Consider the following 13676-nt stretch of genomic DNA (forward strand, 5'->3'; position numbering starts at 1 on the left):
ATTTGCAAGTAACTATTTTAACATTTTTATCCAATGCTACCCCTCAAGCCATGCTTTTGAGTTATTCCTTTGCAGGGATTTTAAGAACTACTGATGACCCCGTGTTTCTGTTTTCCTTTGAGTAGGTTTTAGAAAGCATATATCTTTTCATATTAATTGGAACTATCATCTCAAGAACGATGGTCTTCATAAGTGCTATTTTTTTCAGATTTTCAACCCCATCATTACACTTATTAGTAACCGTTAATCATATATCTTAGTAGCTTATTCCTTATATTAACATGCCATTTCTTATTTTTATAGAATGGGCAAACAAAGGAAGAAAATATATACTACATTAAAAAGGAAAGCTTAAAGATTGGAGATGAAAATGGTTTTATGTGTCATTGATTTTCCCTGATGGTTACCAGAGCTCATTATCTTGTGAATGATGGTCACAGTAAATGTGATGCTTGTCACTTTTAAATCTTTTCCCTTGTTAAAATATTTTGAAGGGGCTAGACTTTCTATTTGTACTCAAAGTTGGTGCCAAAGTGGACTCCTCTGCTTTTTGGAGTATGAAAGAATGGTCCTATGTTAGAGACATTTTTAACTTGTTCAGAATTATTTCAGGGCATTTTCACCCACTTTTGCAACAAGCTGCTTCCCTTGCATGTAGTTTTCTAGAGCATATGGCTGCCCTGCTGTGCACAGAGTGAAATCACACAATTAAGTTTTACAATTTTAGGAAGAGCAGAGCCTTCATATATGGCAGAACAGCATGGTATTAGGTTTGGGGTGCATTGCATAGAATATTTTTCTCTTCACAATTACATCATTTATATTCTAAATCATGGACTATTGCTTTTTAGTGCTGATGGTTGATTTTTCTTTATTTAAAATATTCTTCAAATGGCATTTCTTCCTCAATAATAAATGGGATTAAAGTGAAAAATTTCTAGATTGACTTTTGTCTAGATCCCAGAACAGGTAGAAATTTTTCATTTATAAGGCTTACATTAAGAAAAAGAAATATCAACTCTCCTGAACTTTCCATTAGAAAGGAATGCAGCCAAAGATGGTTTAACTAAAAAGATTACAGGATGATTTGAAATTCATATAGCAGTTGGCTTGTACTACACCTTTTTTATTCATCTGTTCACATTTTTTAAAATAAAGTATTAAGAGACTTCAAGCCATAGGACTATACTTGGTACTATAAGTAAATAATCAATATCTCCATTCAATATTAAGTTAATGATGCCAATTCTACTCTATATTAAAGTGAAACATGCTTTAAGTCAGATATTATTGACCACTTAAATTTTATATGATAAGCTTTGATTTAAAAAGTAAATTAGGATAGTATATACTAACCCCATTTATTTGTGGTTTTCTGGATATACACTTGAGAGTTCTGATTAAATATATGGAATGCTGCTATTCCATAGTCAGAAGGCGGTATAACCACTAGTATTGAAGTATCAGAGTCAATCGAATGAACATACTTAACTAACATATGTATGACCGTGAGCAATCTACTTAGCACTTCTCCATTTTACATCTGTAGAAAGGAGGAAAATCATCCAATTTTGAGTAGATACTTTGTGGTTTAAAAAACAGTAGGCATAGAGCACCCATGCTTTAGATACACAACCAATAAATGAAAACAGCCCACTTCAGGAGCCAGTATAGGAAGAAAATATGCTCTTAGTAGTTTAAAAATTGTATGTAAGGTAAAGTATGTGAACAAATTAAGAAAATAATTAACACAGAGTTTTAAATTTCTTGTTATTTCTGTAGAAATAAATACAGATAGTTTGATGCAATATTGATAGAGAATTCTGATAACAACTAATATATACAGCTTTACTTTACACTATCCATACTGATCTCAAGTATAAATCACACCGAATTAATGTATAGCATTCAGTTCATCTTAGGTTTCTATTTACCTTTTTTTTTTTTCTTTTTTGGCCAGTTTACCCTTAATTCAGTTGCTTTCTAAGTTTAGTACAGCCAGATCACTTACCATCTTAGCTACCTTATCCTTGAATTTTCTTTGCTTCTTGGGCAGAGCAAAGTAATTGACAGAAAAAAAGAGTAGATATGTGTTCTAGCTCTTCAAAGCATTCTCTAGGAATTGAGTAAGCACTAGTGATAGAATTATGAGTGATGGCCACCCATATTTTTACTTAAATGTTACCTTTTGAAGTGTAAGAATGGTTTTAAATACATTAAGAGATATTTAATACATATTTCCAATGATTTTTGTGTACCAGTGTTATAACCTTCAGAATCCATTGGGGAGCAGTGAAACATGGGCTAACTCAAGAAGGGTTTACCTACAAAGGGAATATTTCTCAATGTGTGGATGTAAATAAACCACAAGGGATCACGCTGTAATGCAGAGTAGTAGCAGTTAGACTCCACCATTGCCAACCCACTGGGATGAGTGGAGGGAGATATTGGACAAAAATATGTGTATCAGTCTGGTATGAAAAAACTGGTGAGCTTGAGTTAAGGTCCTAGTCAACTCCAGTCAAAGTAATGGTGAGAGACCCTGCAGAATCATCCTGATCTCATTTCCCTCTCTCCCTCCCTCTTGGTAGAATTCTCCAGAGAACAAGGCAGCCTGTTGTTAGAATCTAGTGTTTCACAAACTTAGATGTATACGAGAATCATCTGGGGATCTTCTTAACCATAAATTCTAATTCAGTAGGTCTGTGGTAGGGCTGAGTAGTTTGCTTTTCAAACATGTCTCTAGTTAGCATCAGTCCTTCTAGACAATGCCACAGTTTATGTGGCAGGATGTAGCCTATTCAGATCAATCTTCTGCACAAAGAACAAGGTCAAAGATAGATCTGGAAAGGTATGTAGACAATATAGAACATAGATGGGTTATGATCAATTCTTTGCTGTCCTCAACATCATTTGTTTAGTAGTATAACTCTGCATCAAATACAAGTATCAGAGCCCGTCTATGCTTGTTTTTAGCAGAAACCAGGCAATGACCCTGAGGCTTCCAGTGAAGAAGTTAGATAAAATATGATAATCTGTAACAAGAGAGATGAGGAAATATTGCTACTTATTAGAATAATAATATTTTCCTGGATTTTTTATTTAAAATTATTCCATGTACCAATGAAATTTGTAGTGGACAAATATATTCCATTGCCTCAGATGATATTCATTAACTGTAGTCACTGTTATTCAAGCAGTTGTTTCTTTGCCACTTAGTTTTGTATTAGAAGGCGTTATAGTGATCTCTGATGTCAAGTATAAAACAAATATTTGACAAAAAATTACTTCATTTATTTTGAATAAAAAAGTTTTTTGTTTTTGCTTTTTGTGTTTTTAATAAGCCTGCTGTTGTATATATTTTTTTGTTGTTGAGATTATTTGGGAAGTTTTGCCTAATCCTCATATTCCCTAAGGCATTCTTGTGAAAAACAGGGCTGTCCTAAGCATTATACTTAAAAAAAAAAAAAAAAAGAACGTTATCATTTTTCATGTTATATTTTTAGTGAAATTCTCCTTAGTAAAAATATGAGAATAATGAAAAAAGAACAGAAATTATAAAATGAATAGAAAATAATTTCTATTCAAAAGAATATATCAAAACAAAAAAGGGCCTGGGAAAATGAATGGAGTGGATCTTAATATTTAATTGTAGAACTAAAGATAATTTAAAAAGCTCATTTGAAGCTATCAGGAAAATAAGGATGAAAACAATTAAAGGCTAAGACAGTTTTAAAAGTTTTAAAAATGTCTGTGAACCACACCAATGGTGACTCTTCCCATATGGTGACTTTTATTACGCCAATTATAAGAATCCCTAAAGAGAATATAAAAAATCTCATATTTTTCTTATAATCCTGACATTTTACAGCACGCTGTAACTGCAAGACCTGTTAAGCCAAGCATTGCGGGTGGATGTGCTGTTATCTACATAAGTGTTTTGGATTCCTGAATTTGTTCCATTTCTGGGAGGAAAGAAAGCCCCTGCACAAACTTTAGAGTCTCTATCGTATAATTAGTTGTGTGATTTTTCAAGTATTTGGTCATCTATTATCTCAAATATAAAGCAACAAAATTAATTCAGACTTGTGAAAATTAAGAAATTGATTTTGTAAAGTATGATGGCTCCTTTCCACTCTAGTCACTCTGTTAGTTTCCCAAGTTAAAAAAAAAAAAAAAAGGCACTTGTTTCTCAATCTAAAATGATTGAAAAATAAGATTTCAAAGATTTAGGGTCTAGATTGATCTCATTAAAACGTTAAGACCTTATAGCTTCAGAATCTTCTTTTGTAAAAGTGAAAATGGGCCTGTTACAAGAATTCCTTAAAATATGCTGAATAATGATATGTATGTTCATAAAAACTAGTATGATTGCATGTCTAAGGATGTTTCTATATATTTTTACTAAATTTACAATTTAGTATTTAAAATTTAGTATTTAAAATTTGACCAAAATTTACTATTTTGGCCAAAGGGTTTAGGGATGATAGATATAGATACAGATATAAATATGGATATAGATATAGATATATCTAGATATCTAGATATATTTAGAAATCCAGGGAAAGTAGATGATTTAACTTATATATTAATATACCATATCTGTACACAGTGAAAAAGACGTGACCCAGAATAGTTGGAAATTTTTAGTATATTGCAGCCCTAATGGCATTAGTCTCTGAAACTGATTATATCTTAAAATTATAACTGGTATTAACAATGATAAGAATAACTAACATTTATTAAACTTTTGGTGTGTTCTGATACCTGAAATTGTTGTAGAATTTAAGTATAGTGGTACAATATATAATTGTAAATTTTCTTTCAGCTAAAAATTGGACAACACATAGTTTTATGTTTATATACTCGATACACAGGATTCACTGCTAGGCACAAACTTGCATGATAGCATAAATCAAAGTTTATGGCTTTAAAAACAATTCGAGTATCTGAACGTATTACTTATTTCTAGGAATTTTAAAAGGGATAATATTTTAGATTTTTAAGTAATTTCAGAATTGCATATATATCATTTCTTACTACATTTAATTGATTCAATTCCATCGTTTTAAATTTGAGAATATTTTGAATCTTACATATGCCTAATATGTAAGTCTCTATAAATGGCCTTTTCAGTGTTTTTGAACATATTTAGTTGTACCACTGCCTTTTTCATTAAATGGCGGCCAGTATCATTTCTCTCCTTTTAACATATTGTGAAAAAGAATACTTTTTTCACAAAGATTCAGAAGCCACTTACAATATTTGGCTGAATTTCTATTATCCTTTTTAGTCTATAATCAAGAAACATGATCTAATCGCAAAATACTTCCAATCATTTTTAAAAGCTATACTACAGACATGTTTATAATGCAAAATTTTATTCTCAGATATTTGTGTCAAGGGGTAAACCATATATGAAAGATGGTTAAGGAGACACTCTAAGAATACTGCCTAGCTTTTACTCCAATGTCAGCATAGATTCTTGATATTTCTTCTTCCAAGGATGATGTGGAAGGAGCCACTGATTAGCCTCCTTCATGCTAAATATGTCCCGAAGAAGTGTTTTGTTCTGCCAGTATAGGATGTAGAGAATGGGTGTTAAATTTTAATGTGCTTAGGTCAGTTACATGGAGCTAGCACTTCCTTCAAACAAAACAAACAAACAAAAAAGTATCCTCTTTACACAGTTTGATACTTCTTTTATCTCTCTATGTATTTTAAATTCGGGATAGAATCAAGTATTCCAATTATATCAGTCTTTCTTCTCCCGTTGGTCCAAATTCTACACCTAAATACTTGAGAATAAATGAACCAATCTCTTAGAAGTGAATAGAGAAGTTAAATAACTTATCCCATTTCTGTTGGGACTAGTACACAGGTCTCCCATCTCCTACCCCTGTGATAGAAAGATTACAAATAGCACACCATTCTATAACACGATAATGACCTGTAATAAAATTCCTAGCCGATGACTGATTATATTTCTTTATACCCAGGTAAATGAATCTACTGTCAATAGTGACATGTGCTATCATCTCTAAATCAAACAACCCATGCATATATTAGTATTAATAACTAAAACAAAACCTAAAGGAAATTATTTTATTAGTGTAACTTACTTATTGAGTGTAAAGATAAAGATATGATTGTAATTAATTCAAAATAAGAAGAGTTATACATCAAAATAAGAAGAATTATACATCCAAGTGTCATGATATAAAACACACTAGAAAAGAAAGGCAATATTGTGCACTTGAAAAGCTGAAATGAGGCAAAACTGACCCCCCAAACAATAAGATAGAATGACTCACTTTCTCAAAAGAAAGGATTTACTTTTCCAAAGAACTACTATTTAATCACAGGTTTATAATGCAGCTACTGAAACTTGCAATATAAATAATGACCAAAATAAATACTACAAATTTGGAAGATTATAACATGAACAGAATGTGGCATTTGTTTTATTTATTTATTTTTTTATTATTTATTTATTTATTTATTTATTTGACAGACAGAGATCACAAGCAGGCAGAGAGGCAGGCGGGGAGAGAGAGGAGGAAGCAGGCTCCCCGCTGAGCAGAGAGCCGGATGCGGGGCTCCATCCCAGGACCCCGAGATCACGACCCGAACCGAAGGCAGTGGCTTAACCCACTGAGCCACCCAGGCGCCCCCTGTTTTATTTTTTATTATTGTTTTAGAATATAATCTAGGTAGAAAATGGAAGGGAACAGTGAATAATGCCATTATTCTTCTACTAAAGTCCCTTAGAAATCTGAAATATTTTTCCAATGAAAAAATTATCTTCTCCCTAACAATAAGTGTGTCTTCTTTTCTTCTTCAAAGGTCATAGTTCTGCAAAATTGCATACTATATATATGTAGCAATGAAAGAGTATAAAAAATGCAGGCATATGACTTTTGTGAGTATGTAGTAAGGAGTCTATTAATTTTCAAATAAGGAACTTGAAGCCAGGAGATGCCTTATGACTTCAAGTTTCATAAGTTTAGTGATAGCGGGAACAGTTAAACATGGAAGTTACACGAGATTTAAGAAACATCAATTGCCATTTTTTTGTAAGTTTTAAAATGCATTTTAGAATTCCAATTGATTTTGAAGATAACAGAATAATAATTGATCTGAAAAATACTGCAGTGTTAATCACCTACAGTGGTTTAAAAGTACTTTAACAAAGATCACAGAAACAAAATGTTTTTTTTTTTTAGTGTCCAGGGCTTACAACTAACAAAAGAAAAAAAAAAGGTGGATTATGGATTTGATTGTTGCCCAATAATAGTCCTTTCTCCAGACTTTTTCCATATTATAAATTATTTTTCTTATGCTAAATAAAGCACAAGTAAAATTTAAAAAAGCAATAAATAAAAAGTTAACAAAAACTGTTTAGTATATGGAAAGCAGAAGGAAACAAATAGATATTTCTGCACATGTCTACATGTCTTGCATTTAATGAAATTTTTAAAAAATATTAGAACATACATAGTTTTATATATTCAAAAATAGCTTTATATATGAAAGTACTTCTACTTGAACATTCATTCTCTTATCACTTTTTTCCTTCTGATTTATGATTAATAAAGGAAATCCAACCAAATATCTTTAGTTAAATGAGCCAAGATTTACAGTATTGCATGTGTTCATTCAGTCATATACTCAGACGTTCCACATGAAGAAAAAATGCTATTTCTGCCTTTGAGAAGCTCAGGGAAAGGAGTTGACACAAACAACACACAATCATTTAACACTTTTTTTTAACCTGTATTTATAGACAACATATTTTAGTTTATTTCTATGATAAAATAAATTTCACATGCTTATTACTGAGATATACCTGTTAAAAAGATCAGGTTAATTTTATAATAAATTAAATGTGGTTAATAGAAGCACTCGTTGCTTAATGGTATGTTGTTATTTAATACATATACCTTGTAATACATAATAAAATCTATATTTTATGGCATAAGCTTTCAATTTAAATTTCACTGATACATAATTTAAAGTAGGTCTTGTAATTGGTACTTGCAATATTTGTCCTTTAATTTTTTTCTAAAGAGATATACATTATGTGTTCTTTTTATTGAAATCATAAAAAGATCTAAAGTATATGTTTACTGCTTAACATAAAGTTTTTTGTAAATTAAAATTTTATATTATTTTCCATTCACTCCTTTTTCTTCTGTAAAGTGGATATTCCCCTGGCCTTCCCTCTTCTGCATCTGTATTACATTATAACACATTTTTTTAAAAGACAGATTTTTTTTCTTCAATTTAAATTGAAAAATAGATGCTTAAGAGAGAAAATAACAATAATAATAAAGTTGCGTCTCTTTAGAATCAGGAAACTATTTAAAACTCTTTTGTCTGGCGCCTGGGTGGCTCAGTGGGTTAAGCCGCTGCCTTCAGCTCAGGTCATGATCTCGGGGTCCTGGGATCGAGTCCCGCGTCGGGCTCTCTGCTCAGCGGGGAGCCTGCTTCCCTCTATCTCCCTCTCTGCCTGCCTCTCCATCTGCTTGTGATCTCTCTCTGTCAAATAAATAAATAAAATCTTAAAAAAAAAAAAAAAACTCTTTTGTCTGAGGTGATTAGCTATTTAGGTATTTTTCAACCACATAGTCTAAATGGAAGCACCTTACATAAGTATTACACACACACACACACACACACACACACACACCCCTCTATAGTTTTCAACATTCTTTATTCCCAGTTACACATTACAGAATTGAGCTCTTTTTTACTTTCTGGGCTTTTCTTCAATTTTGGCCTTTGGGTTTACACATTTTTCATTTATTTTTCTTTATTCCTTAAAAAAATTCCAGATTTATGTTAAAACTACCATAAAACCTTCAGGCTCATCTGTAATAATTGAAGTCAAATTTTAGAGTGCAAAGGAAAGTCGAGGTAAAATTCCTATTTATAATCCATGTTTGGATTGGAATTATCCAGAAATATGCCTCAAATATAAAATGCTTATTTTATTAAGAAGAATTTAAGAACAACATTTTAAGGAAAGAATTTAAGGAAATTTAAGGAAAATTCACAAAGTGGCAGAGCTAACTTTAGAGCAGTTGAATACTCCAGTAGAATTAAACTCTGGCTTACCCTGAGGAAAGAGTAGAAGAGAGTTACAACAGCACAACTTGAGAGACAGAGGTGGTCATTATTTTGCTGATAATCTCAGAACTATGAAAAGAGACTGAGCTGTCATCTAGTCTTAGGTTTTTATTTTAAGAGAAAAGGCTGAGGTAAAAAGACATATTCTTGTGAAAATCACACAACTAATAATTCTAAGAATCGGGTCTCTTAAATCCTTCTCCAATGGTAATTTCCTCCTTTTTTAAAACATAGTTGATATAAATAGTCTGTAATTATATATTCTAGTAAATCATCAGACCCTGTCTCTACCTTTCTACTTTTGAGGTATTAATAAGAAATGAATCACATAAAATTTTCCAAAACCAATAAAATACCCATGATATGAACTGAGTAAAATAGCAAGTAAGAATTAGTGAAATGATTAATTTAAACTATCTAACAAAAACCAATATTGCTTTTTGCCAGTTCATGGCATGAACAAAACCTAATTGCCTAAAGTTATCTAGCCTTATAAAATCTTATAAAAATCAATATTTAAAGCTTTCTAAATTGTAATTGAAGAAGTTAAATCTTGCATTATTGTTCATGCTGGTTTTTAAAAGAAAATAATTGATATTTAAATATTTCATAAGATCAGGTTGCATTTTTTTTAGTTGCTGGGTTTTCAATTGAATAGATTTCCTTTATTTTACTTGGTGTCATTATTGTTTATCATTTTTAAAAAGTACATAGCAACTCTAGTTAACCCAGCAATTTATATTAAAAAAATACTTATTTTTTTCACCTAAAATACCTGAACAATATTTCAGTTACTTCAGTGAATCTATATTTATATTTTAGGTAAATTCAGTCATATCTATTTTAATACAGTGTACTGTGAAATAGACCAGCCTCTTATGATATTTGCTTTCAATATCATAATATCAAAAACAATAGCAAACCCAAAGAGTTGTAATTCACTTTTATAAATTTTATAGACTGTGATGTCAAAAGCTGGACTTTGAAAGGAAAGAGTTATTGGCAGAAATACTAAAATGTATCTGAAATTTTTCCAATACCATTTTCTTAAGTGTGTCCTAATATTTCACTTAGGCTAAATTACCTAAAAAATATATTAGTTTAAGAATCTTGTTCATTAAATTCTTCCCACTCAGTATTTTTAATTTTATACTTTAATTTTTTCATAAAATTTGATGAATTCAAGTTATATAAAGTGTTAATGTTTTGCTCTCATATAAAAACTTGCATAATATTTAAAAACATATCCACACATATATGCAGGGTTCTCCCTATAGAACATTTAAAATCCTCACTACTGCTTGGTATTTTACTACTTAGTGATTATATTGCTGTATTTTCTTTTTTATTTTCTTCTGGGTACCCTACATCAGTCTTAAGAAAGCAGTTTCTTTTAACTTGCATAATTCAATGCTAACAAAATTTGTTAACTTGAATTTTATTTTAAAATTGTATATCCTGATACATGTTTTTGTTTGTTTTCTTAACTAGTGAAAAAGGCCATAGATTTTAAATCTAGAGGATTTAAATTGTTTCCAGGGAAAGACAACAGCAACAAGTTTTCTATCTGTGAGTGTACTCCTTTTTTGTTACTTTCTCTAGTGCAAGAGTGAAGTTTGTGGTGTCTGTGTTGTTTGTGTGTGTTTTATAAAAATGTTCGTGTATTTACCAAATTAACTGCATTAATATCTATATAACATGCATGATTACTATTAAATATTTTCTTGTATTTAAATGTATATTCAGTTATCGGATTAATGTGGTAAACTTCCAAGCTGAGACTGTTTCAGATGGAAAAATTCTCATTGAGCTAGCATGTTGGATAGCATTCTTGTTTTGTAATTCTAGGATGTGAGATTACAAAAAAGTGAAATTTCTTAAATTGGTAATTTCTTACAGGAATTTTTGTTCAACATAATTTTTTTGCTAAGGAAAAGTTTCTTTTTATAGCAATTTTTTTATTTAAGAAAAATTATATTCTGTTTGAATTAACTTATCCATGCCCTTTAAGTCAAGTGTTTTATAAATTAATTAGTTAACTATAGAATTAATTTTTGTTTTCTCTTGAAAATCACAAAATGGCCTGAAATACACATATTTATGTGCTGCCCCAGTACACAATTTTGCTTAATATTCAGGGTTTTATATATCATCTGAAGTTCATCCTCGAATCTCAAATTAAGAATCAATGAATTAGCACATTCATATTTACTATTGTAAACAAACATACAGTAAATTTTTTAGGAGAGCTATGCCATTTGTATTTGTATTATAAATCAATAGAAGTTTGTAAGAATTTTCCACCTTATTTCTCATTATATGTATATATAATACATTTGGAAAGGAACCATTAATGTCACAACATCTGACTGCTAAAATGATATACTGATGACAAATAAGATTATTATAAATAATAATAAGTGTATGTTATTTTTAACAGGAATATATTTTTAGCATTATCCAATTCCAAATAATCTGATGAAATGAGTTTACAGTTCTTTCTTTAACAAAGATTATTCATTATGGTTATATTGGAAAAGGATATTATCTTAATGTTTATTGACTTATATATATAATGGTAAATGTCAGAAACTGAGCAATTACAACTATCAAAAAAACTCAGAGCCTGTATATTATTAAACATTTTAAAGTATCGTAATTTTAAAATATGATTTTACATTTTGTTAAATTTGCAAATACTGAGCTAAAAGTAGCAGATATTAGTAAGAAATCATTTATCAAATTAGGTTACCTTTTACAAAACACTAAACAGTTCATTTCAAAGTACTTAGCTATATGATTATGATTTTTATTACATTTTGGGTGTTAAAAACATATCTGTGTTTAGGGAAAATAGTGTTATAGTAATTTTCTCATATATAAATTTTTGATACATTTTGGAAGGAAATTCTTCCTATAAAAGAAAATATAAATAATTTTGTTTATATTTTGTCAGACGAATATCCTGACATAACCAAATTTCAGCATGTCAATACAAAATAAAAGCTATGTCTTTGTAAACTTAAATATTAGGTTGACTACCTTTTTTTCTAATATTTTATCTAGTCACTGTGTCTATTTTGGAACTCTAAGTAGAATTACAAACTCTGCTGGTTCGCCCTTTCGCTCATTTTGGCTATATAAATGTTATTTTATAGCCTACATGCTTTGAGTTTTCAGATGTCCTGGGAAATTCAGGCTATTTATACTAAAATGGGCTAAAATTTATCAAGGCATTAGAATGCATGTGATTGTCTATATTTGGTATATTGCCTTAGTGGACATATTTATCATTTTCATTGCTCTTGCATAAGAGTTATGGAGGTAAACAAGAAAGAAATTTGGATGTGACAGTGTACCTGTTACACAAAAAACCTAGTTCTTTTAAAATATTTTATTTAAAGAATATTTGATTTAAAATTGTCAGGAGAAAAGTTAATGAAGCAAAAAATTTAAACATGAAGGAAAAATCTTAATTTATTTCATAATTTAAAAACTTAATGTACATTTACTTATTATATCTTATATAAAAGATAAAAACTATTCTTGTGCTTTTTTATTTTTATTTTTAATATAAATAATCACAAATAGAAACAAATTATGTCTCTTATAGTCACAAAATAACAATTTCTTATAGTCACAAAATAACAAACCAGCACTATATAAAATTTCATTTCACTACATTTTTATCAGATAGTTCATCATTTCAAAAGTACTTTCTCTATGGTTGTTATAGGAAAGGATTACATTATTTTAATTTTTAACATTATTATTTATCTATTAACAAGTAAGCATTTGAGTCTTCCTCTCTCTAATATCATTTATTCAATACAGGGCCAAATAATTTTAAAAGGATATAATTCTTATATAAACCTTTCAAATGAAAAAATAACCACCACCACAACGAAAAATACCTTGTATTTTTTTAAAAATACAGTCAATTCTGTTACTGGAACTGCCAGAAGTGAGCATAAGTGAGGAGGACATGAACTATACACGTTGCCAAAGCATGTCTTCCCACAGTAGCACCTTTAAAGTTTAACTAGGAAACAAATTAATTAGAGATTCAGGAAGCTGCAGCAGTGTTTGTGGGCAGCATTTGGTTGTTTAAATGCTAATTTAGATTCTTTTTCCAGCTTTAATACCTGACCTCCAAAAGCCTCTATTCATCCCTGTTTTTCATCAAAAAGTGTAGATTTGTCAATAAAGGGAAAAACATAGATTTTAGGTTTTAAATATTAAAACATTTTTAAGGATATTTTAAAATGTTGAACTTAGTGAACTAGTAGTCTTACCAACTTTTCTACCAGGGTCTTCTAGACTACTAAGGTAGAATTATGAAGAAACTCTGAATTTTCCATTAATTTTTTTTCAATTTTATTTTATCTTCACATCCATACTTTCATTCATATCATGTTATTCATCCATTCTATGATTTCTATTTGAGCTACTTCTCCAAGGAAACACCATGCTAGAGCAAGAAGGTAAAGAGGGAATAAAATAAAGTCTCAGATGGTAAAGATCCAACATTTTACTGGGAAGCT

General features: G+C 30.0%; 1 protein-coding gene across 1 annotated transcript in view; it reads left to right on the top strand.

Annotated features, from left to right (window-relative positions):
- Window positions 1–13676, top strand: part of CSMD3 (CUB and Sushi multiple domains 3) — a 1253935-nt gene that overhangs the window by 511232 nt on the left and 729027 nt on the right. The window contains exon 8 of the mRNA XM_044245069.1: window positions 10624–10701. Coding sequence (XP_044101004.1) covers window positions 10624–10701 — 78 coding nt within the window. The remainder of the gene's footprint in view (window positions 1–10623; window positions 10702–13676) is intronic.

The sequence above is a fragment of the Neovison vison genome, chromosome 4, assembly GCF_020171115.1.
Source record: "Neovison vison isolate M4711 chromosome 4, ASM_NN_V1, whole genome shotgun sequence".
NCBI lineage: Eukaryota > Metazoa > Chordata > Mammalia > Carnivora > Mustelidae > Neogale > Neogale vison.